We start from the raw sequence: 26,372 nt of genomic DNA on the forward strand, positions 1-26,372 counted from the left end.
CTAAACGCTAACACTTTTAAATGAGTATACACGTACTTACATCTAACACACACTGACAACTCGCTCGTAATGATTAACTTATAAAAAAAAATGTACATTTTAGTCTTTTCCATAGCCTACATCATATTTATTGCCTATTCATCTAATGGAAATATACATCTATACCTTTCTGAGACACTCAAATGTAAACAAAACTTTATTCTTTTAGATTATATAATACGTGTACGTATTTATGGTATTGTTTATTGACCAAGAACCATACAGTTCATAAGTATAAAGTATATACAACAACTTATACAATGAAATAGTAACAGAACATACTATATTATACTGATGGACAGGATAGATACTGAGGATAATCTTATAATTACTGAGATCTAATAGATGAACATTTATAGAGGTATTTACCAAGTTTACATACACGTGAAAAAAGATAAAGAGAGAAAAAAAAACCACAAACCCCGTGCGCATACTGGACTTTTGCGAGAAGGGCTGACTTTTACAATTTACGGCTGACTTTGACGCAAGCTTAATATACGGAAACCTTTTCGTGACAAATTTGTACATACATGAATAAGCGATAAACCGAGGCAATGTACAGAAATGTTAGTTGTCCATAGAGTATCGAGTTGTTCCGGTTCCTTTCCATGCTCGTACTATTTCTCGCAGGCATTTTAGAAGCAGTAGACGGTATTTGACGGTTGATTATAGCCGATAAATGGACTTTATTTCCAGTTCACAATGATGATGCGAGAGTTAGGACCTTGACATAGTTGCCTCTAAATGGTAGGGGTCTAATTATCATATTATATCGAACTTTTCGCCGAAATTTTCAAGCGATACAGCTGGTAAAACAGAAAACCAAGATGGCGGCGTGATATACCTTGTGAATATAAAACGTATACGGTACCAATTTTGATGCAGATGCGCATTTCGACAAATAATGTCTCTTCAGTGATGCTCAACCGAAATGTTTGAAATCCAAAATAACTATGAAGTTTTGGAGCTAAATATAGCCAAAAACAGCGTGCCAAAAAAGTGGAGCCAAATTCGTCCAAGGATAAGAGCTATGCACGAGGGAGATGATCCTTAATTTTGAAATGAATTTCTAAATTTTATAACAGCAATTAAATATACATCCGTATCTTCAAGCTAGTAAAGAAGTACTCAGCTACTGGGCTGCAGAGACCCTCGGGGACTAACAGTCCACCAGCAGAGGCCTCGACCCAGGGGTCATAATGTAAAACTTATACGGTACCAATTTTGATGCACCAGATATTATGTTTACAGGAAGACAATTTTTTAAATTATAGATATTTAATTAAAACGTCGAGTGTCTGTGCTATTTCTGTTACAGTAAAGTCTATGTGACCTAACATCCCCATATATTCCTCCTGCACCCCCGCTCCCATGGGGATCCGGGTTAGAATAGGTCCTCAGTACCCCTTGCTTGTCGTAGAAGGCGATTAAATAGGGCGGTCCTTTGGATGAGACCGCAAAAACCGAGGCCCCATGTCGCAGCAGATGTGGCACGAGAAATATCCGTCCCTGCTCAAAGACCATAATCGCCGAGCATATGCCTAAATTTCGCAGCCCTTCACCGGCAATGGTGACGTTTTCTCTCGAGGGACGTAAAACAATATTCAATCAATCAATCCTGCACTAAGGAGCCTTAAAGGGAAAGGCAACCCAAAATATTTTTACATGATAAATGATAGGATTAATCATATGATAAAGATTTGTCATACAATTCTGTTGATATATGGCCTAGATAAGCTTCAGGACTAATTTGAAAACGTCAAAAATTGAAATTCCCGCAATCTATAGAGGCTGCCATGATGTGTAATTCTTTTGTATCCAAGACCACAAAAATCAATAATTTTGACATCACACCGTCTGTTCCGGTTTTGATGAGATTCTAAGATCATCCACAGGTGCTTAGGTTCAGGACCCAGACACCCCCCCCCCCCCTCCGAATAAGCTACATGAGTTGGTTTAATTATTTTTTTGTTGAAAATATTTTTAATGCATATCAACAACGTCTTGCAGACCCATAAAGTCCAAAATAATTTAAAATAAGCCCCCCCCCCCTTTTCTTTAAAAAATACCATCACTGGTTATTATAACAGAACTTATAATAACCAGTGAGGGTATTTTTTTTTAAAAGGACTTATTTTGAATTACATGTACTTTGGACTTTATGGGTATGCAAGACGTTGTTGACATGCATTAGAAATATTTTCAACAAAAAAAAATTTAATTAAATCAACTCATGTAGCTTATTCGGAGGGGGGTGGGGTGGAGTCCTGAACCCAAGCACCTGTGGGATCATCAAAGATGTGCATGTGGTAGATCTTATGAATAAATAGGTTGATGCCTTCCTGGCAAGCAATTAATTACACTAATGCGAAAGGGAGATATGGAAAAGTTGGTTTTTTTTTCGAAATTCCCGACTCAACCAAGTCATTTGAATTGAAAAGACTACGTAAACTGTGGATCCATCATTTGCGTAATGACGACATTTGTATGAAGAAACGTTTACCGTCTGCCTGCTCTACGACTTGACTGAATGTCTTCTTTTCTTAATTTCTTCTTGCGAAAGAGCGGGCTCAAATCTATACGGCTCCAAACTTAACTGTTCGTGACTTGTCATGTTTACAGTTCGCAATGCTGATGAAATAAACTGGAATAGACGGTGAGGCCACTCTCTTAGCGGCGGGTAATTCAAAATACATGATATATTAATATTAATTTAATTGTTAAGCAAGGAGTTTTGTTGTTAAAGACTGTTAATTACGATATCAGTAAGCAATACTTTATTCATAAAAGCAACTATGTGGTTAGGGTTGCCTTTCCCTTTAAGGATGGAACAAAAATTTATCAATGTTAAATCATCTTCCCTACAACCTCACATCTGTAATAAAGATCTAGGCCTCTATCACAGGCACTCGACGTTTTAAATATCTATAATAAAAAAAAATTGTCTTCCTGTAAACATAATATTGACAAGGTATACCACGCCGCCATCTTGGTTTTCGTTTTTACCAGCTGCATCGCTTGACAATTTCGGCGAAAAGTTCGATATAATACAATAATTAGAACCCTACCGTCTAGCAACAACTCTGTCAATATCTTATCTCTCGCATCGTTATGGAAAACTTGAAATAATGTCCATTGATCAGATATAATCAAGCATCAACTATCGTCTACTGCTCCTCAAAATGCGATAACTCCTGATCTAGGGACGGAAGTTGACATCATTATGCAAATGAGAATTCCCTTGCTAATGTACCCACTGACGCTTGTGCAGGGGGAGTGGGGGGGGGGCACTGAATGCAGGGTAGTTGCAGTCTGTAAACAATAAAACTCGGCACAATTGTGTGGTTTCGGGACAGGCTGGCACGGGAAATTTAGTAAATCTATTACATTACCAAATAACATTGGGAATGTTCATGACCCCCCCCCCCCCCCCTCCCCCCCCCCCCCCTGCTTCGACTCCAACCCACGTTTTGTCACCCATTGTGACAACACTGAAAATTTACAAATAAGCAGGACAGGACATTTGGATGTATAAATGTTACTGTGTACGTTTGAGAGTATACCCACGTGTAGGCGCGCGTGCGTGAGTGTGTGAATTCAATTTTGAAGTTTTCTTATTACGTTATGAAATTTACTTTCAACAGAAACGAATGCATGAATAAGTGAAGTTATCATGTTTAACGTTTAAAAAAATAAATTAAGTATGTATTAATTGAATAATGTTCAAGATCTATTACCTCGCTCACTAGAACATATTTACTGCTAATTATAATATTTACTATTTTTAATTTTATCGACCAATGAAAAAAGGGCTATCCCAAAATTATGTCTACGTACGTCCACCTTTCAGCGATTTCTCGCATTTGAGAAGCAGTAGACGATGTTTGACGGTCGATTATAGCCGATAAATGGACTTTATTTCCAGTTCACCATGACGATGCGAGAGGTATGACCTTCACAGAGTTGCTTCGAAACGGTAGGGTTCTAATTATTGTATTATATCGAACTTTTCGCCGAAATTGTCAAGCGATACAGCTGGTAAAAACGAAAACCAAGATGGCGGCGTGGTATACCTTGTCAATATTATGTTTACAGGAAGACAATTTTTTTATTATAGATATTTAAATGTCGAGTGCCTGTGGCCTCTACCGAAATCGTAAATTGAAAATGATCTCTGGGGTAAACGTACTGACTCCAGGGTGGGGCCAAACTTGGTATATATAATGTTTATGTGTAAACCATTTCTGAATGTCTTTTAAAATGTTATTGATAACATAGATCTTCTTTAATGGTATGCCGTGAGCCTCTTGTTAGTTAAATATTTTAGATGAAATAATTCCGGATCCATCTCCGCTAAGTTCTGTTTTTATATGTCAGTATTGAAAAAAAATTCATCGGGGACAGGGGCCAAACTGATGTCTTTCATAACGTACTAGGATTACTTTTCAATATTTACGTCCAATATTCGTGTTTATTATGAATGAAGACCGAATACGTACTTCATATTGGATAGAATGAATAGATATAAAAATCAACGGGGTTCGAATTGACTGCTACGTAACATGGCTATCTTTAAAACGAAATCATTTGAAGTTGCGACAATTCGGTTCACATGGGAATTTGATAAATGTTTGGACAAAAATATACTCGGAAAATATGCAAGGAATTTTTTGATATTATGATGCCAGAATACAGCGACCTGCACCGTAAATCGAAGGTTTGTATAAGGGGTGGATCTATAGCTCTCTGGTATGACCAAATATTTTCCAAGAGAGCTACAGATCTGCATTGGTGCAGATGCACATGTAATTCCAAATTGTCGGTACACTTAGTACGCACTGTGTTGTATCTGTGTTTGATTGAATAAACCTGTATAACAACTTTACATTTTATGATAAAAGAAAACGCAAACCTCCTGCATAATACACTTACATGTACATCCGATTCATCATGTTGCGATGATTTTTTGTAAAGTTTGAACATGAATCAATGTATTTGTGTGAGTTAAGATTTTACATCTACAATGTATGTATGCATGCAAAAATTAAATGAATTCTTTTTATTTTTTAATAATTGTCAGATAAATGAAAGAAGTTCATGTGGTTTTTGCGTGATCAAGAAAAATCACCAAAAAAGCTAGCTCAAGATCGAGGCAGTAGAAGGTCCCTGTATAAATGCCAACAAGTCGATATTACATATATTTAACGATATCGTGCTTCCATACCATACGCAGGTTTAAATGTCCAAGTCAGCCGTTGATTGTGATAGTCAGCCCTTCTCGCAAAAGTCCACTAGCCATTGTTCACACACGAACATACTTAGGCTGAAGGTGGACACGCTTACATGCACATAGGGAAATAAATATATTTAGGTTGTAAAGAGCTCTAATTCATAAAACAAAAACCCAATCACAGATTTACCGATATCAATTTATTTACTTTTTCCACGTAGATATAGTTATTTATTATATAGCTAATAAATAGTCTAATATAAAATCTGCGTAAAATCTAGAGAATGTTAACGTTCAATATCCTGAGAATTTAATGAACGCTAACATTGCATTGCGTAAATTGTATGCTCCCGAAACATTCCGAGTATGAGCGTTCAATATTGAAGTTACCGTAACGACGTAAACAAGCCAAAATGGCAGACGACGGTCCTCCGAATCTGACAGAGCCGGTATTTGATATTTACTTTGATGTCCCCATTTACAAAATCAGTTTGCTTCATGCATTAATGACGAGTTAAATATTGAACAGTTAAGAAATGCATGCTGTTATTGCACACTGCCAATATTGATGAATTCTCGTCTATATTGGAGTAGTTTGAGTGAAAAGGGATATAATTTAACAACTAAATACTTTAGATATATAATAAAAGGGTTATTGGACTTATATAGGTGAATATTGGCACTCGTTGTCTGTCAAAATGCACTCGCAAGCTCGTGCATTTTCACAACCAACTCGTGCCAATATTCAACAACATAAGTTCAACTAGAGCAAAGCTCGTTGCAAAGCAACGAGAGGTCTTCCGTCGGAGCTGTGTGACATAAAAACATTGAATTATCTGCGTAAATATATGTAGGTATATTATGTACACAGTGCGCACAGAAGTCGCGTATGAATTTCACGCCAGGGGCACGTGCCGAAGTTACATAATTTGGACCAGGAGTTCTGAATCAATGTTTAATCAAAGTCATTGTTTATAAACAATAAAACAACAAATCATTTGAAATGAGACTGGTCGGAAATGGGTTTCTGAATATTCTATACGCATGTTTAGATTTGGTTTAATCATGATTATAAACTATTGATTTCAAAACATGTTCAGAAATAATTCGTTATGTTTGTAAAATGTATCCATTTTCTTTTTCATAAGGAAGAATTTGAGTAAAGCTTGTGTGTTCAGTTAAAGTAGTGTGAAATCACAGATCGCTAGTTCAGCAGCGATGAATCTCCGATATTAAACACATTCAATTAGACATGATTGAGAAACGAACTGTATATTAAATTACAGATTTTAAAATTGATGCCTGACTCAAAGCTCTAGAGTTTTGAATTTAAAACAAATCAAACGTAAGACCGGGGACGTATAAACAAGTACATCCCCGTAAAGACTGAATTATTCGAAAAATCCACTATGATCAAAAACATAACATTCTGTGTTATATTTAGGACGACAATGTTTACTTTGTGTACATGCCCTGGTTCACACACGATGGTTCCTCGAGGCGGTTACGTAATTGTAAACAAAAACAAACCCCGCAATGTATGTAAGATGCGTGTAGTTAATGAGTTATTCTATGCTTGAAGGTTTGTTTCTTCAATTAAATATATCGTTGTTTTAATAACAAACGTAGAAGAGATAACCTTTTCCTCTTTTTTCTCTGGAACGATTGTTTATATTAAAGCTAATAAATAATAAAAAAAAGAAAGTTGTCGATAGATGATTTTTAAAGGAACCATATATCACTTTAAAACCTTATTTTAAAAGAATATTAGCATTTCATGAAGTCAGATTTATCAATTAAAGCAAGTTTATTTAAGTTATATGCATATCCCCCCCTTTCACCTACCTAATGATACGATTACCTGTTTGCGGGTCAAGCTTTTTACTCATATATAACACAATACTCGAGCAAAATATTATGTTTATGAGATCAATAAGACGTTAAAGAACAACTTTTCCAGCGAAAGCCATATCGAAATATTTACCGTTTTTGAGTTATAAAGCGAAAACTTTGAAGATCCCCAGATCCCCAATTTAAGGGGCCAGCCCCTTTTTAGGGATATCAAAAGAAAGATCTTAACATTTTGCACAACTTTTGGTCTACACGTCTTAACAAAATATTTTTAGTGTAAAAGATACAAAGGAAAATATGTGTAATTTTTTGCTCCTTTAGGCGTCCTAATTTTTGAACCCTGTCAACCACCATTTCGAACGTTGTAATCAAAAAACAAAAAACGATGTGTACAACTACAATGCTCCTACTTTTCATTTTCAATGCATTTTCTGCTCAAGCTTATACAGTCTCGGAGCCTTTGTCTGGAAACCAAAGCCCCTAAAATTCCATTCAAAGGGGAATAACTCGTGAACAGAAGGGAATTTCTTAAATGTAGTATATGATTTTCAAATTGTTCTGTAAAGTTTATAAACCCTGAAAATTTGAGCAAAATCCATGCAGAAATGCGCGAGATATGAAGCTTCAAAGTTAACGTCTACGAAAAAGAAGAAAAAAAGAATAATGTAAGGTGAAGATAACGAACAGTGATCAATCTCATAACTCCTACAAGCAATACAAAATAGATAGTTGGGCAAACACGGACCCCTGGACACACCAGAGGTGGGATCAGGTGCCTAGGAGGAGTAAGCATCCCCTGTTGACCGGTCACACCCGCCGTGAGCCCCATATCCTGATCAGGTAAACGGAGTTATCCGCAGTCAAATCAGTGTGCCAAGAACGGCTTAACAATCGGTATGAAACACGTCAGACAGCATTTGACCCAATGCGAGGTTGTATTGACGAACTAGATCGTTATAACGACCATAGAATTTGCGAAATGCTGACTTCAATCGAGACTGTTGAAATCCCTGTACCATCAACTTGTTTGTCAGTAGCTTACCTCGATTTAAAAACTGACTATACCCAGAACAAGCTCTTACATATCGAATCAGTTGAGATATATAAACACCATATGCAGGTGATAATGGAATATTTTGCTACATAAATGTGGGAAGTTGACGATGGAGAAGCTGAAATCATCCCGTTTGTCATACAGTTGAGTTGTCAGTTTGCCGTTAATGTCTACTTTCAATAAAATATCTAAGTATCACCTACCCTCTTTCATTTCATATATCAAATTAAAATGGGTTAAAAGGTACCTGACAAAATATGAAGGTGCTTGGCAGCATTTGTTACGTTGCATTTTTAACCTTAAGAATATAGATTTCATTTTTTATTTAACAAAAGAAAAACTCCAAGAGTTTGTGTTTTCTATTGATAATGAATTTTAGAGAGATGTTATTAAAGCATTAGTAAAGGTTAAGAAAAGTCCTGAACATGTATCAACCTACTTGTGCTTAGATATTAGAAACTTTTGCTGTGTACAAAAGTGGGCATTCTATACAAAATGGGTTGATAATGGTATTAAAAACCTAGAGGATTTGGTGTCTGAACATGGAAACATTAGATGTTCTAATGAAATAAAAGGAGTGCTTTGTACTAATAACTTTTTAGACTATTTTCATGTAATATCAAAAATACCATCAAAAGTCAAAAGAGATATCATTGCATTGAAAGAAGGTAGAATTCATGAAGATAATGAACATACTGAAATATGTATTGTACAAATTTTTTTGTCAACATGCAATGTTAAATTTTTATATCAAATATTGAAAGGAAAAGAGTTTATAGCCCCAATCTCTAAACAGGATAAGTGGGAAACTTTATCAAATGAACCCATTTCAGGAAAAGACTGGAAATTTTATTTTGTAAATGCATCTTTATGTACAAAAGAGACAAAAATAATTTACTTTCAATACCGAATACTAATGAATTACATTGCTACCAACTCCTTTCTTTAAAAAATTAAAATTTCAGACAATAATGTGTGTACATTTTGTAATTGTGAAGCAGAAACAATAGTTCACATATTCTATGATTGTGTATATGTGAACTTATTTTGGAATGATTTTGAGCAATGGTTCGATGCAATTGAAAATGGTTATAAAATTTCAAGAAGAATAGTCTTACTTGGTAATACAGAAGGAAGCTGTTTAGAATTTTTTTTTATTAGTATCAAAAAAGTTCATATATTATTCCAGATCACAAGGAATCAGGCCAAAATTTTCTGAGGCAGTGAATTTATTTAAGTACTACAGAAAAATGGAAAAATACTGTGAAAATGTGTTTGGATGCAAATCCAAAATATTTACTAAATGGTCAATATATGATATTGTTTATAACAAGTGATGAAAAACCAAAGCTTTATAGGTTATATTTGTTATCATTACTTTTAGTATCATTTTGTTGATATGTATATTTTCAATACCTTTAAATTATGCCTAGCTGTCAAATACTAGTTCATGTAGAAAGTTTTTGTATGGAAGATATTGTATGCATGTGTGTGATTTTGTGTGTGAGATCATCTATGTAGATGTAATTGTAAATGTCTAAAAATAAAGCATGAAAAAAATATATCTAAGTATGAAGCAGAAGTGGACGACTCTGTGGTGTCCTTTATTTCGAGCTCACAGGGATATATCAAATCGACATATGAATGAAAGCTATCATTGTTAATAGACAAAACGTCATCGATATATCTAAAAGTCGAATTGAAGGTCACAGCGAGAGATTTTTTTCTTCTCACGTAGAAGTTTTTGAATAAATTCTGTTTCATATGAATATAAAAACAGGTCAGCTAACAAAGGAGCACAATTCGTGCCCATGGGAATTCCAACAGACTGTTGGAAGACCTGATCACCAAAGACCACGAAGATATTGTCAATGAGGAACTCTAGCATATTTTTTATTTCAACTTCAGAGTACTTGTGCGTGGAATCAGAGTGGTGTTTAACAAAGTAAGTTTTTGAATGACTGATCACTAGATATGAATATTTCCGTTTTCTGTTTTTGTTGAAGAAGCAACTGTCTATGATATCAAAAAGTCTAGTCTTTAATTTATCGTGAGGAATGGTCGTGTATAGTGTTGAAAAGTCATAGGTTTTAATGCTATTGATTTGGGAAAAATTCTGTGATTTCAAGTTTACTAAAAGTTCTTTAGAATTTTTTAGAATCCACATTTGATGAACACCACTTCTGGCATATGTAGTCGCACAGTAAGTTTGAAGTTTCTCCTTCACAGCTGTTAACATTTTCGTGAGGAGCAAAGATAGGGGCTTGGTAGAGCACTTACTGGATCCAGCAATGTATCTTTGTAAGGGTTTTTATGTAGTTTAGGAATCCAGTATAGGTACGGTAACTCATATTCATTCGACCCATTGACTGGTATATTAAATGTGTCTAAAACTGAAGCATGGTTTTGAAGAATTTCGTCTTTTGAAAGGGCAGTTGGAGTATAAGTATGATTACCAAAAGTGGAATTAATGCCAAGTTCGTTTAAAATACAGTTGTAATAATGAGCCTTACAAACAAAGACAATGTTGTTACTAGCTTTGTCAGCTGGAACCAAAACATATTCCTCATGTAACCTATTTAATTCTTTATCACTTCTGGTTTACTAAACACAGAAGGATAGATGGTGTGTACTTTTGTTTTCATGTGTCTAATGTGGGATTTTAATATCCCTCTTATGCTTTTAACCCATTCTGACATTGTATCAAGTTCTTCTTTTTCATATTTAGCCCATCGTCTGGCATAATCTTCGACAGAACTCATAATAGAGATGAAGTTCTGTCGCCAATTAAAAGACCGAGGTTCTCTGTATTTAGGACCTTTAAGAATAAGTGATTTGAGGTCCTCATTTTCAACTATATCAACATCACCAGTAATGACATGTCCAGCTGGACTGTAGTTAAAAGAAGATGAAGAACAAGAACATGTTGGTGGATTACGTATAAGATGGTCTATATCTATGCACTGCAACGTTTGTTTATAATTAAAAAGTTTGGATGCAATAGTAGAAGTATAGCTGTAGGAAATACAGGGTGTAGACTTGAACTTGAAATAAGTTGTAATACACGACTGAACCCTTTTATGACGAAGAATGTTGCTTATGTTGACGGCATCTATTCCTTTGTTTGTAAATTTGAGCTTAAGGAACTGACGGCATGATTTGGAAGGAATATCATCCATGGTCCGTGCTGGTTTATAGAGCCTGTGGTAGGCAACATCCATAATCATAGAGTTCAGTCTATATTCAGGTGTTGAAAAATCCAAGTATAGACTAGCCATAGCTTCTTCAAATAACGTATGTAAAACCCTCAATGGAATAGAGTAAAGTTTTGTACGAATATGATGTGGACCCAATTGTCTGTTGACGTGAGGCAAAAGTGAATCAAACGTGACATCATTTATACTTGGTCTTTTATATGAACGATGTCCGTGACTGCGTTTTCGTCTTTGGGTATTGGGAAAGAGTCCTATCACATTAACGTTATTTCCTTGTGGACTAGTCAAATTTCCCACATCATATACATTATCATTGCATTCATATGGAAATGCAGTGCCTAAGGCCCTGATCCTGTGATCTTCTCGTTGTCTACGAAAAGGGGTGCTTAATGTAGGATTGTTTGTGTGATGGTAATTTTTTTCTAAAATCCTTACCCTCATGGACAATAAGAATAATCTTAACCAGCACAATCAGTAGAAGGTCTTCCGTTGTTACGGAAGACCTTAATAACCCTATAGTATCGTTATATAATCTATTTGCATCTTCTTCCGTTAGATCAATTTATGTAAATTCAATATTCGGCGTTTGTATAACTTAAATGTAAAAGGTGAAGATAACGAACAATGATCAATTTCATAATTCCTATAAGGAATACGAATTAACAGTTAGGCAAACACGGACCCCTGGACATACAGTATACATGTACCAGAGGTGGGATCAGGTACTTAGGAGGCGTAAGCATCCCCTGTCGACGGTCAAATCGGCCGTGAGTCCAATATTTCGATGAGGTAAACGGAGTTATCAGCAATCAAAATAAGTGTGTAAAGAACAGTCTGACAATTCAAATGAAACACGTCATACAGCATTTAACGTAATGGCTTTAACTTACATGCGTACGGTACTCCAATCTCGATGTTTCTGAATCACGTGGTTTACATTATACCCTGTTATTGATAGATGTGTCACCGGTTCTTGAATCATTGCGTTATCTTTGATAGAACTGTTAGGACGCTTGATTGTGTATACATGTACATATGTATAGCTTTAAAATGTTACATTTCCATTTTTTCTTAGCCTGATAAGATTCAGGTGCGCATTGCATAAACTTTCCAGTAATGCGAGATAAACTGTGTGTTATCAGATATGTCAGTCATGTCTTTGTTACTTCGCTTGGAATAGTCAGCAAATTGCAACACTAAGTCCTAGCATTGGAGTCTGTTATGAATGGGTGTCCTGAGGGTCATCACAATAGATAAGGATGATATCAAATACATTTATGAAACGGAGAATAGAGTTTATCAGATCGTCTATTTTGTCAGGGATTTGAAGTTGACTTTCATACAAAACTTCCGTCTAAAATGAAAACTAATTGAAATTCGTTTATTTTTCCAATTGATTTTACATATGCATAAATAATCTATGAAAATACCATTGACTTTGTATCTAGATGAAAAAAAAATTACTTTGTAATTCAGAACACTGATTACCGTGTGAACTTTTATTTATCGAAAATAAATCTCTTGCAGATCATTGTTTACATAAAAAATACGCACATTTGTATACATTGTTCCGTATTTTATATTTGTATACACTGTTCCGTATTCTATATTTGTATACACTGCTCCGTATTCTATATTTGTATACATTGTTCCGTATTCTATATTTGTATACACTGCTCCGTATTCTATATTTGTATACACTGTTCCGTATTCTATATTTGTATACACTGCTCCGTATTCTATATTTGTATATTTGTGAGTTAAAATTATTAATATCCTGTCGTAGTACAGTAATACATGACCTAACTGAAGCGCAATGAGGTATCTCTTCCACTAATTGTTCATGGTATCAATTGATCCCAAATAAAACAGTATCACCATAGTGGAGTTAGTTTCCCAATTACATGTGTGAACATCACAATCAACCTCTTACATAAAACAGTATCATTATAGAGGAGATAATTTCCTAATTACATGTGTGAACATCACAATCGAGCTCTTGAATAAAACAGTATCACCATAGAGGAATCAATTTCCTAATTACATGTGTGAACATCACAATTGAACTCTTAAATAAAACAGTATCATCATAGAGGAGTTAATTTCCTTATTACATGTGTGAACATCACAATCGAGCTCTTAGATCTTGTTCCATATGCAGAGTTTGCGCTGGCTTGATATATTTTTCATAGGTATCCAAAACCTGAAATATAATCAAATATTATCAATACGGTAGTTCTATTAGATATTTGTAGAGAACACTTTTCTTTTTCTGTATGGTAGATAAATAAATAAAGCCCAGTACTTATGTCGATTTTTAAAAAATTCAAAACGATTATACCATGCACCTCTTTATCATTAAGCGGTGAACTCTTAGCGTATTCGTATAATGCCTTATAAACTTGTCCATCATATCGCCCTAGACAGCTATCTAGAACTCTGTCCGGGTAGTCGAATGCATCCACTAGTGCTACAACATTGGGTCTGAGCTCTGCCAACAGTTCTGCCAATTTGGTTTGGAGAATGGAGACTTGTCGGGGACTCAAGAATCCATCCTGCAACATGATACGTTACTTTGTACGTCACACTGATTTTTTCTTATTAAAGTGACTGCAATATCATGTATAAATAAAAAAATACAATGGGTATTAATGATACACCCTGATGCATGCGCACATTGCATACCTGAATAAATTCGCCCAAGTTTTCAACTATACCATGTACTGCGTACAGCTTACAGAGCACAATTAGGACATCTTTTGTATGTTTGTCCACATCAGCGTTACTCACAGTATCGCAAAACGTTCTGACGACAAAGGTATGACAATAAGCCTGAAACATTAGCCCCAATATAAGTACTAGACACATGAACCATAATTATCATAAGCAAAAATACATTCCTAAAACAACATCATTGAGATTTTTCCGTATACACTTTTACAACCTTTGCAGCCCATGTTAGGACAACCGTAGACGCATTCCACGCACTCTGGCGGGATTTCCCCGACCTTTGAAGATTTTCAATTTGAGAAGCAGCTTCTTTAACTAATCTGTGAATGGATAATATGAATATTGAAGATAACGAACCGCCATCAATTTTTATAAAGAATGCAGTATCAGGAGTAGGACAGACACGGACCCTTATTGACACCAAAGGTCACGTGGAGAAATCGTCGTTCTCGTAGAATGCCATTATATTCCGTTCATGATTTTACATGATGATGAGGTAGGTGCATTAGTCATATCGCATGTGTATAATCAAGAAAATATGTAAAGATCGTAAACATAAAGACAATTTGTATCCTAGTTTTATTCTATCATCTATGTAAAGATCGTAAACATAAAGACAATTTGTATCCTAGTTTTATTCTATCATCTATGTAAAGATCGTAAACATAAAGACAATTTGTATCCTCGTTTTATTCTATCATCTATGTAAAGATCGTAAACATAAAGACAATTTGTATCCTCGTTTTATTCTATCATCTATGTAAAGATCGTAAACATAAAGACAATTTGTATCATACTTTTATTCTATCATCTATGACTAGAATACTCTGCTGCTTTAAGATCTGACACGTTCATACCTAGCTGCCCGATGCTCATAAGCTTTCACAAGACAATCAATGGTGACTTCCTCTGTCATACATGATTTCTGACTGAGATCCACTCCTAGATGTTGAACAAATTTGTGAAGCATGGCTCCCTTCTTTATGTCAGGGTAGATTTTCATCAAGAACCTGAAATATAATTATCCTAGTCCCCTTTATGAGCAGAAAAAGTACAATGGTCGCAACTCCGTTTTAAAATTTTCTGGATCCGCCACTTATTGAACTTCAAAGTTCCAATGATTAGCAAAGATATAGTAATGTAAAATTCTTTCATTTCTAATCAAACTGGTTTTATTGTGATGCTTTTACGAACCTCGCCACTTGCAACATCATTACGTTATTCTCTCCTTCGTATGTACAACCCGGTGTGTAGAAGACGTACAGCTTTGGTAGGCCGCTGGCGTGAGAGTACCCGTGACCTCCACAACACAGACGACAGGTCTCTATTCCCGCCGTGCAGTCCCACGTACTGAAAGCCTTCAGACCCGCACACACGGCATGCAACTATATAGGAAGAACATGATTAAAATGGAGTCATTCTTTACCTATAGATAAGTAATTTATTCTGTATGATATAGTTTATATTATAATAAACATTTTTACGACATTTTTCAAATATTCGTGCACTGAAAGTAGATGGCATTGTAATACGAATATTTAATCAACATCATAAGGCTATCAAATATTATTGCTAAATACCTGATTTAATGAGTCCAGGTTTCCAGCTTCAATTTCGGATGATATTTCATTATAGTAATCCTCGGCGTACTTCCCAGTAAAATACATTGCATATGCGGTAGCAAGCAGGGGAAATAACTTGTACTGTTGTGTTTGGTAATCAATTATCTGTGCTTCACTTCCTCTGTATCGAAATATATTGTACACCATGTATAGCATATCATTTTACGATATCAATGTAACATAATAGTCATGGTCTTCGTTAGAACATTTGAAGAACATTAATTAGCATAATACAAATGAACAAATATTTCTCATTATATTGTCGCAAGCGTATATGCGTTGTTAAGGTAGTACTCTACATCGTCATAATGGCCGACTTCCTTTAAAAACATGGATGAAAAAATCAATATCAGCAATATTTGACTTTTCCTTTTCCAATCAAATATCTAGGGGAGTAGCTCAGTAGGTTAGAATACCGACTGAAAAAAAAAAAAAAAAAGAATACCGACTGATGAACTGTAGGTCGCAGGTTCGAGTCCAGAAGGGGTTTTAATTTTTTTTCAGATTGCCTTCTACTAAAACTGTATTTTTTGACAAAATAAAGTAAATTTGAAAATTTTCAACTTCAAAATAATGTTGTACATATCCTCCACTTTTCATCTACATCAAATTTCTCTGGTGTAGCATACCTCCTTAAGACCGGCGAACATAAAGTGACAAGAAATGAAATATATAAAATACCCTGGAGATACTTCAGTTTGGCGACGCACGGCGCTATATCGAATTGCAATCACACACGCTTGTGCTAAACCACGTGCACTGTTGGTGACAATACTAGCTCGTACAAAAACCATAGTTCCATAACCTATCTTTTGGTTGGCTGGCTGTATGTACGTTCCGTCTTCCAGAACCTGCATAGATTGAAGTAAAAATCATAATTCATTTTGAAATTTTGATATAATTTCCAAAATGGGACGGCATTACTTGCATAAAATAGTATGTTGAGAATAAATCTTTGATATCCCTTTTAATTACCAGTATATGTTAAGTAATGCCGTGCCTGTATTCTATATTCATAAAATGCAGATTTGAATTCATATACCGGTATTTACATTTCCATTTTTTTTTTTGCCTTTGATATCTTTACAAATTGTAATGATAAGCCATTTCCCCATGAACGTGCTCCTATACCAATAATTCTGCAATTCTACTATGGTGAAAACTTGTGTGTGTACAAGCTGACTTTTCTCCCATAGCACCCGGTTTTAATTTGCTTGTAAATTTTATGCGTGGACCTCAACGTCCATGCAATTACGTCTGTCATTTGGAATTGGAAGGTCCCTTGAAAACACCAACGCCTGGATGTGTGCCGGCGTTAAAACCCTTACAAACAAAGATTGATGGATCCTGTAAATGTTCTACCAAATTTCTACCTTTGCTCCTCACGAAAATATTAACATCTGCGAAGGAGAAACTCAAATCGTATTGTGCTATAACATAATCTATTAATAACAAATCATTTTCATTTATGTTTCCATTATCCCGTGGGGATCCAGGTTATAATAGGTCCTCAGTACCCCTTGCATGACGTTAGAGGCGACTAAATGGGGCAGTCCTTTGGATGAGACAACAATACTGAAACCTCGTGTCGCAGCAGATGTTGCACGATAAAGGCCCCTCCCTACTCAAAGACCGCAAGCGCTGAGCATAGGCCTAAATTTTGCAGCCCTTCACTGGCAATGGTGACGTTTCCATATGAATGAAAATTCTCGAGACGGACGTTAAACAATATACAATGTCGATTCGATTTATCCCAGTGAACTCGAAATGAAAGACACCACAGCATCTTTCACAGCTGTTCTGTATTTAGATATTTTATTAAACATTTATGTCAACGACAAATAACAATTACTTTATCACAACTGGGATGACTTCAGTCTCCCCACCATCAACTTCCTTTATTTATGTAGCAATATCCTATTAGCATCCGCATAATGTATTTATGTGTATGAACTGATTCGATACTTAGAGCTTGCGCTGTGTATGATTGGTTTTCAAATTGAAGCTGACTACCGACAAACAAGCAGATGTTAATAGGGTTTCAACAGTCTCGTTTAATGGCAGCATTTCCCAAATTCTGCCATTGGGTCAAATGACTTTTTCATACCAATTGTTGCGCCGTTCTTTATACAATGATTTTGATTGCAGATTACTCTCTTTACCTGATCGAGATATGTTAACAGTCAGTATTTAGCCAATTTTATGATCGTTATAGCGATCTTATTTACCAATATTACACACAGTCATTGGGTAAAATTGAGGCCGTTCTTTGCACACTGATTTTGATTACAGCGATTACTCCGTTTACTAGATCGAGATATACATGTAGGGCTCACGGCGGATGTGACCGGTCTACAGGGGATACTTACTTCTCCTAGGAACCCGACCCCATCTCTGGTATATCCAGGGGACCGTGTTTTCCCAACTCTTAATTTTGTATTCTTTATGGTTGTTATGAGATTAATCACTGTTCGTTATCTTCACCTTTGCATACACTGATGTATATTCAAAAATTTAATTTATTTTTTAAATATCCTATGTTCAGATTTATATTCATGTTTGCAATGTTATACCTTGGCATATCGCATCAGCATGTTTTCTCTGGGAATTCTGACATCAGTTAACTTTAGGTATCCATTGTCGTTCGTCCCAAACCCAAACTTTGGTCCAATGTCCCCCGACTCTACTCCTGAAATATATGAAACAGATCGCTCCTACACGCAATATCTTTAAAAACTTATTGAAATCTTATTTGTTCTGAGGACAAAGCTGTGTTACCTGGTAGAAGTTTGTGTGTTTCCATGTCTCTCAGCTGAACAAAAAACAAATGGATGCCTTCCCTTTTCCCCTTGATAATCAGCTGAGCCATAACCAGGCAGCAGTTGGATGTTTTCCCCACTGTATTGTTATGAAAGAACACATTAACAACTATATTAAAGGTGAATATAACGAACAGTGATCAATCTCATAACTCCTATAAAGGTGAAGATAACGAACAGTGATCAATCTCATAACTCCTATAAAGGTGAAGATAACGAACAGTGATCAATCTCATTACTCCTATAAAGGTGAAGATAAGAACAGTGATCAATCTCATAACTCCTATAAGCAATACAAAATAGAGAATTGGACAAACACGGACCCCTGGATATACCTGAGATGGGATCAGGTGCCTAGGAGGAGTAAGCATCCTCTGTCGACCGGTCACACCCGCAATGAGTCCTATATCTTGATCAGGTAAATGGATTATTTATATCGATTGTAGAATTGTTGACAGCAACGATGAATGTAAGCAGATCATTTTCAACGTACTAGAGGGTTGTTACAAATAATATATGAAGTCAGTGGATATATTTAAGTTCTTGGTGGTGTACAGAGTAAGTCCATAACCCATGCGTCTTTGAAATTTACGTTTCGCAAAGCAACTAAGAAAGTTGGGATGGGGTAGCAAATGTGGAACGACTACATACCGGTACAGGTACATGGTTATAAAGTTACACTTGCAGTACATCGGCATTAAATAGTTATTGGTAATGCAACTTGTGAAAAATGGCGATAAATTGGATAATGGATAAAACTTTAAAATAAGGGTTTTTCTTACATCCGCCAGGCCAATATTTCATAGAGGTCACAGTTGGAGAATTCAACACAAATTCTCGTGTTGCTGGATCGTATGTCGCTGTTGTTTCTAAACCTCTTATGAAGGTACCTAAAATTTACTGTTATTTCTTAATCTGGAAACAAAATTATGATACATGTACAATGAAAATAACACGTTTCGTAATTCGTTCGTAAATTAAAAAAACCCATAGATTGTTGTCTTCATTCTATAAAAAGGATTACTTCATCTTATCACATCATTGCATTGCGACTTTACTACAATATGGTATATAAATCATAGTAATCTTCAAAGTTGTCAATCAGTATAATTCTATTGTAATCATGCAAATATTATGATATTGTACCGTGACCCATTTCTGTTTGAGCGTAGGTTCCAATCAGTTTTAAACTTCGTGCCAGAGGCAACCATTTCTCCTGTTGGTCCTGCGTCCCCTGCTTTTCAATCGATGGTATGAACATACCCGTATGTAGAGAAAAGGGACTGTACTCTTGTGGAGCACCGGCCCTTAAAACAGATTAATTCAATGTAATTTTGAAAAATGAATGAGTTCATCCGAGTACTTAACAGAAAAATTTAACTGTAAGAAAAAAGTTTTCCAGTTCCACATATATTGTAAGAATAAGTTTCACATCGTCAATTTAAACAATCATTATTTAATGTAATAAATTTTGTTGTTTCATGAAATGTATAGTTTTTTGTTGTTTTTTTTTTTTTACTATCTTCTCCGTATATTTTTCTGTCATAACTACTGAAGTAAATAGAAAGAGATCTACTGGTCCGCCAGAAAATAACTTCTAAATTTTTAGATTAGCTGTCTATCGAACTGCAAATGTATTAAGGAAAACGCGGAATGTCTTTCGAATTGATGAACTGATGGAATGTGAAGATAACGAACAGATCTGTCAATAGACCAGGGAATAATATGTTCTATTGTTTAATTTGACCCCTAATTTATGTGTATAGGTACAATATCTATTTCTACCTTATGTACTTAAATTTCATTTAGAAATCAGTCTCTTTATCCAGTGCATCATATCATATACTAGTCCCACTCACTAAAATCTCGATCGCACCCTGTAACATAGCTTCTATTTTGGAATCACTCGGCTTCTCTGGTGAAACAGTATGTTTTCATCACACCGTGTTTCCATTTGACTTACTGTTGGTAATAGGCTCTCTCTTGCGGGTCTGTGATGCCCATATCATCTAGTTTTTTCATAATGTAAACATGTTTCCACAGAGCAGTGTCGTATTGTTCTGCCCTGTCCTGGAAAGCCCAAGGTTTGGCGCTTCGAAGCACTGGGTCCTGAATAGCCGCATTTTCTGTTACAATAGAAAATTGATATATTTTTTCCTACTTTAAAATTCATTTTCTTGCTATCATTGATTCAAAATAGTTTTCTATAAACTGCATTTTGAATAAACAGCCTATGTTGTTTTAAATTTATACCAAGTATATTTGTTAGAAATCAACTTCATGGGTTTTTTTCAATTCAAATTATCGACACTTATTTAATTCACAATTAATACCAATCCTAAAAAACGCATTATTCAATTTATCTGCAAAATCATTTTACTTGTACATGTATCAGCACATTCAATATTATATTTACATTAATTTACATGTGATTTTTGTAATCTATTTCTTAAAATTCTCCTCAATCAAGAAGTTGCAACAGGTATGGACACTTTCTTTAACATGATGGGTTGGATTGGCATTATGATGTAAACGTGATTGGCATTTCGGCATTGTGATGTCACGATTTTGTTATCCTGCAACACGCTCTATATTTCAAATTTTCTCATGGAAAAATCATAATCAATTCGGAATGCAAGTAATCTACATGTTCAGTCACTGGACAAAGTATTCGTCGCTGACGTCAAAATGGCGGCGGTTTGTTTACAATAACTACTCAATGAAAACTATCAACATCTCACGATTTAGGTATTGTTAGTTATAAAAACTACTCCTGATGTTAATATTGTTTGTCTTACCTAATATTTAGTGAGATGCCCTTTCATTCTAATAACTTCTTATAGCCGTGTTGGAATTGTAGCATACAACTGACGGATATAATTTACCGGTAGATTTTGTCAAAGACCTGTAACTTCTGTGATCAGTTGATCTCGTGAATTGATGGAGTTTTTGATGGACTGCAAGTGTCTCTTAAGTCGTAACCATACATTTTCAATGATATTGATGTCGGTGGACTGAGCTGGCCATGCTGTAATGTTTATATCATTTTCTTCCATATAGGTACTGAGTAATGGTAATCTATGGACGGGGGCATTGTCATCTTGAAAAAACATAATTTCCATATAAAAAATGTCTGACAGTAACTTGCCATAAATTGTGTCTAATATTTCGATATATTTTTGAGAGTTGATATTACCGTTAACACTGGTCAATGTCCCAACACCTTTGTAGCAAATACATCACCATATCATAAAAGATAGTTTGCTCTTCGATGGAGCTCACACAAGATGGGGGTTGTCAACTTCGTCGGACTTTCGCCAGATATACACTGTACATGCGGTTATTGCTACAAATTTCTACCTGACATTCATCACTAAATATCCAGTTCTTCCACTGACTATCAACTGTCCAGTTTTTTTCCTTACACGAAGAAACTCGCTTTTTAATGTTACACACTCTGACGACCATCCTCTTTTTCTGTACCAGTCTATTGTAACCCATTTGAAATGATTTTCTTCTAACAGTTTTGGAACAAAACGTAAATTCCTTTGCATCGTTAATTTCATTGGTAATATCATTTAATGTCCCTCGTCTGTTATTTTTCATTATCCTCGAAAGTTGCACTTCATCGCACACAGTGAACTTCGGCCTCCGTCCAGATCGATGTCGGTTTTCTTCCATGAGATTCAATTATTTTAATAATACTGATGATAGTTGTCCTAGGTATACCAAATAACCTCCCAAGTTCTGCTTTATTTTTCTGAGTTTGATAAGCTTCTATTTCTTTCTTACGGCACCTGGAATTTCCTCTGATTTGTGACGGGGCATGTTTCCGAGCTTTATTTAGGAAATTCTAATGACAGCAGACATTAATTGTAAATACTGACGTCATAGAAATGTTGTGACGTATTTTTATGCGAAATTCCAGATCCTGACAATTTTTCTATAAATAGCACGCCACAAAAATAGCAGCCACAAATTTTCAACAGCTACAACATTTTGACGTCAGCGACGAATACTTGTGTCCAATGACTGTATATTGTGTTATGATTCGCAATCCTCATATTATAGTATACGCGATGTGAATGTTCGAGTTCCGCTCTTGCCTTGGATGAAAGGGAAAGATAACGAACAGTTCTCAATCTTGTAAGGAATGCAAAATAAAGAGATGGGAAAACACGGACTTCTGGACATACAAAAGGTGGTTTCAGGTGCCTAGGAGGAATAAGTGTCCCCTGTAGACAGGTCACACCCGCTGTGAGCCCTATGTCTTAATAGGGTAAATGGAGTAATTCGTAGTCAAAACCAGTGTGCAAAAACATCTTAACAATCGCTAGAAGATGCCATATGACCCGCTGACAGGTTGTATTGGCAAACTAGATCATTTTAATGACCGTAGAATTTGCGAAATGCTAACTTTAAACGAAACTGTTGAAACCCTTGTAACATCATCTTGCTTGTCAGTAGCCTGCCTCAATTTAAAACCTGATCATATACAGAACAAGCTATTGCGTATCAAATTAGTTGAAAGACATTGACACCATATACAGGTGATAATGGAATATTGCTACATAAATCTCAAAAGTTGACGATGGAGAAGCTGAAATCATAAAATTGAGTCGTTAGTTTGCCGTTAGCATGAAAGGTGAAGATAAAGAACAGTGATCAATCTCATAACTCCTATAAGTAATACAAAATAGTTGGGCAAACACGGACCACTGGACACACCAGAGGTGGGATCAGGTGCTTAGGAGGAGTGAGCATCCCCTGTCGACCGGTCACACCCGCCGTGAGCCCTATATCCTGATCTATGTTCAATAAAATGTCTAAATACGAAGCAGATGTGGAAGTTTATTTCGAGTTCACTGGGATATATCAAATAGACATTTTAATGAAGATGGTTATTGTAAATAGATAACGTGTCTTCGATATATCTAAATGTCGAGTTAAAGACTACAGCTAGAAATTAGGTTTTTCTCATGTAGAAGGTTTTCCATAAATTCTGCCTCATCACAACATAAAACAGGTCAGCTTACAAAGGAGCCCAACTTGCGCCCATGGAAATTCCAACAGTCTGTTGCAAGACCTGATCACCAAAGACTACGAAGATATTTTATATGATGGACTTCAGCATCTTTTTAATATCAACTTAAGAGTTATTGTGCGTAGAATCGGTGTGGTGTTAAACAAAGTATTGTTTAGAATGACTGATCAATAGATATATCATTTTTTGTCGCAAAAAGCAACTTCTATGATGTCAAAAGGTATAGTATTTTACTTGTAGGAAGGAAAGGTCGTGTAAAGCGTTGAAAAGTCATGTTTTGATGTTGTTGACTTGAGAATAGGTTTGTGATTTCAAAGTTACTAGAAGTTCTTTAGAATGTTTTAGAATCCACATTTGATTTACACCACTTCCAGCATATATTGTGGCACAATACTTTGAAGTTTTTCCTTCGCACCTGTTAATGTTTTCGTGAGGAGCAAAAATTGAGGCTTGGTAGAACACTTACTAAATCCAGTAATGTATCTTTGTAAGGGTTTTATGTAGTTTAGGAATCCAGTATAGGTACGGTAACTCATATTCATCCATCCCATTAACTGGGATATTAAATGTTTGTCAGCTGGAACCAAAACATATTCCTCGTGTAACCTATCTAATTATTTTACCGCTTCTGGTTTACTATAAACAGAAATACAGATGACACGCACTGTTTGGTTGGATGTGTCTGACATGGGATTTTAATATTCCTCTTATACTTTTTACCCATTCTCACAATGTATCAAGTTCTTTTTCATATTTAGCCCATCGTCTGGTATATCCTTCGATGGCATTCATAATAGAGATGAAGTTCTGCCGCCAATTGAAAGACCCAGGTTTTCTGAATTTAAGACCGTTTAAAATAATTGATTTCAGGTCCTCATTTCAACTATATTAACATCACCAGTAATGACATGTCCAGTTGGTCTATAGTTAAAAGAAAACGAAGAACACGTCGGTGGATTAAGTACAAGATGGTACATGTATATATGTAGGCACTATAAAAGTTGTATTTTAAACATTTTGGATGCAATAGTACACATCAAAGGTTTTGAAAAACACATAGATGTTTTTTTTTAAATGTTCATATACATCTCCGCAGAAAATCCTACAAAAGCCACATGGGGTATACATTCCCTTGTGAGTTAGATTAAAGATCACGTTCGCCACCCCCCCCCCCCCCACCCCCACCCCCTTAAATGGTTCGTCCTTAAACGTCGTGCGTGAAGAATGTGGGTATTTTAATGTTCTTACACATCTCCGCAGAAAACCCTACAATAGCAATTCAGTACATGATCATGTTCGACCCCTCCCCCCTCCCCTCCATAAATGGGTCATCTTTAAAATTCGAGCGGTTGATTCACATTGAAGAATGTGTATTGCTTTTTATTTTTACGTATAATTATTTTGGTCATCATGGCGGATATGACAATCACATGCATCGTTGGAAAACTTACATATCTTTTGTTTTATCAATGACAGTTTCCCTACCATATACCGCAGGACTGTCGTATCCCTCACAATGAAAACACAGGCCGCTAATGTAAACATGATAGCAATCGGTAAATGAATTGAAGATAGACTACAATTCTGATAAAGATGGGATATATCTTTAATACTACATGTATATAATTAAGACATTTCCAATTATTTGGTAATATGCGTGTTATAAACTGATGAGCATTGTCGTAGATCTACGGAATTTCATACACATAACATGCATTAACATCGCAGGACATGTACGGAAACAGAGACGAAACAGATTTCTTCTCCAGTACAAACAGAACTTGTATATTGTAAACACTAAATAACCTGACTTACGTAAATATCGACGTTTGCGCACATTTTCCGGCCCGCCGTATAAAAGGCTGGTCACTTGTTCAGAGTCAAATGTGGCCCCTGCCCTCTCCCGGGCGAGATCGCTGTTTACTGTCCAAACCGACATACTGAAACGGTAGAAGATTTTTAGCACACCGCCGGGTTATAAATCAGAACCTTCACAGATAACATTCTCGATTATATATACTGTCTACCAGGGTGAGTCAGGGAGCTTTTAAATACGGAGTTTTCATAGTCATACAGAGAATTGATTTCATAAACAGATGATTTACGCTATAGGCAAAGCTTCATGTAATATACATGTTAAGATTTAATTTCATTATTTTCATTTCACTACAATATACTACGAAGAGTAATATAAGATAAATAGATAAATAAATAAATAGATAGACCACAGGGATTGCAACAAACTTTTGAAAACATTACTACCCGAAGTAAATAAATATTTAATACATGTAGAATGCATTACACGTAGAACCCTAACTCTAACCCCTACCACCCTTACACGGGGTTGAACTCACGACCTGTGGAACTAAATATCCCTCAGCGTGTGAACAGCGCGCTACAAAACTCGACCATCTAACTTGTTTTAGGCGACGATGGTATTTTCACCACACTGTCGCACGCTACTTGGTATTCTCATCACGCTGTCGCACGCTACGCGGTATTCTCATCACGCTGTCGCACGCTACGCGGTCATTGTTGAACTTGGAAATGGTCGTTTAGCGTAAAAACAAGATACACAGCATTTGAAATATTTCGAAAAAGGGTATCCATTTATAGGGTATTTCTCTGTGCTTTCTTTTCTTAGGTCAGTTATGTCATTGCAATCCCCGAGCTTTATAAAAATAATACTTCAAATGCACTTGTAACTTGTATTGTTCCTCTTACACCATGATGTACGGACACACGTTTGTGATATAATTTATCCAATC

At 35.7% G+C, this 26,372-nt stretch overlaps 1 protein-coding gene across 1 annotated transcript; it reads right to left on the bottom strand.

Annotated features, from left to right (window-relative positions):
• Window positions 1–12,755: 12,755 nt before the first annotated feature.
• Window positions 12,756–25,622, bottom strand: LOC125683854 (peroxisomal acyl-coenzyme A oxidase 1-like). Its single transcript, XM_048925343.2, has 14 exons — window positions 25,420–25,622; window positions 20,524–20,686; window positions 19,707–19,867; window positions 19,343–19,450; window positions 18,520–18,639; window positions 18,315–18,430; window positions 16,423–16,592; window positions 15,700–15,862; window positions 15,314–15,504; window positions 14,977–15,129; window positions 14,334–14,439; window positions 14,075–14,221; window positions 13,738–13,944; window positions 12,756–13,592 (listed from the first exon to the last, which is right to left on the bottom strand). The coding sequence occupies exons 1-14, from the start codon at window positions 25,541–25,543 to the stop codon at window positions 13,515–13,517; spliced, it is 2,007 nt and encodes a 668-aa protein (XP_048781300.2). The 5' UTR covers window positions 25,544–25,622; the 3' UTR covers window positions 12,756–13,514.
• Window positions 25,623–26,372: the final 750 nt, after the last annotated feature.

The sequence above is a fragment of the Ostrea edulis genome, chromosome 6 (assembly GCF_947568905.1).
Source record: "Ostrea edulis chromosome 6, xbOstEdul1.1, whole genome shotgun sequence".
In the NCBI taxonomy this organism is placed as follows: Eukaryota; Metazoa; Mollusca; class Bivalvia; order Ostreida; family Ostreidae; genus Ostrea; species Ostrea edulis.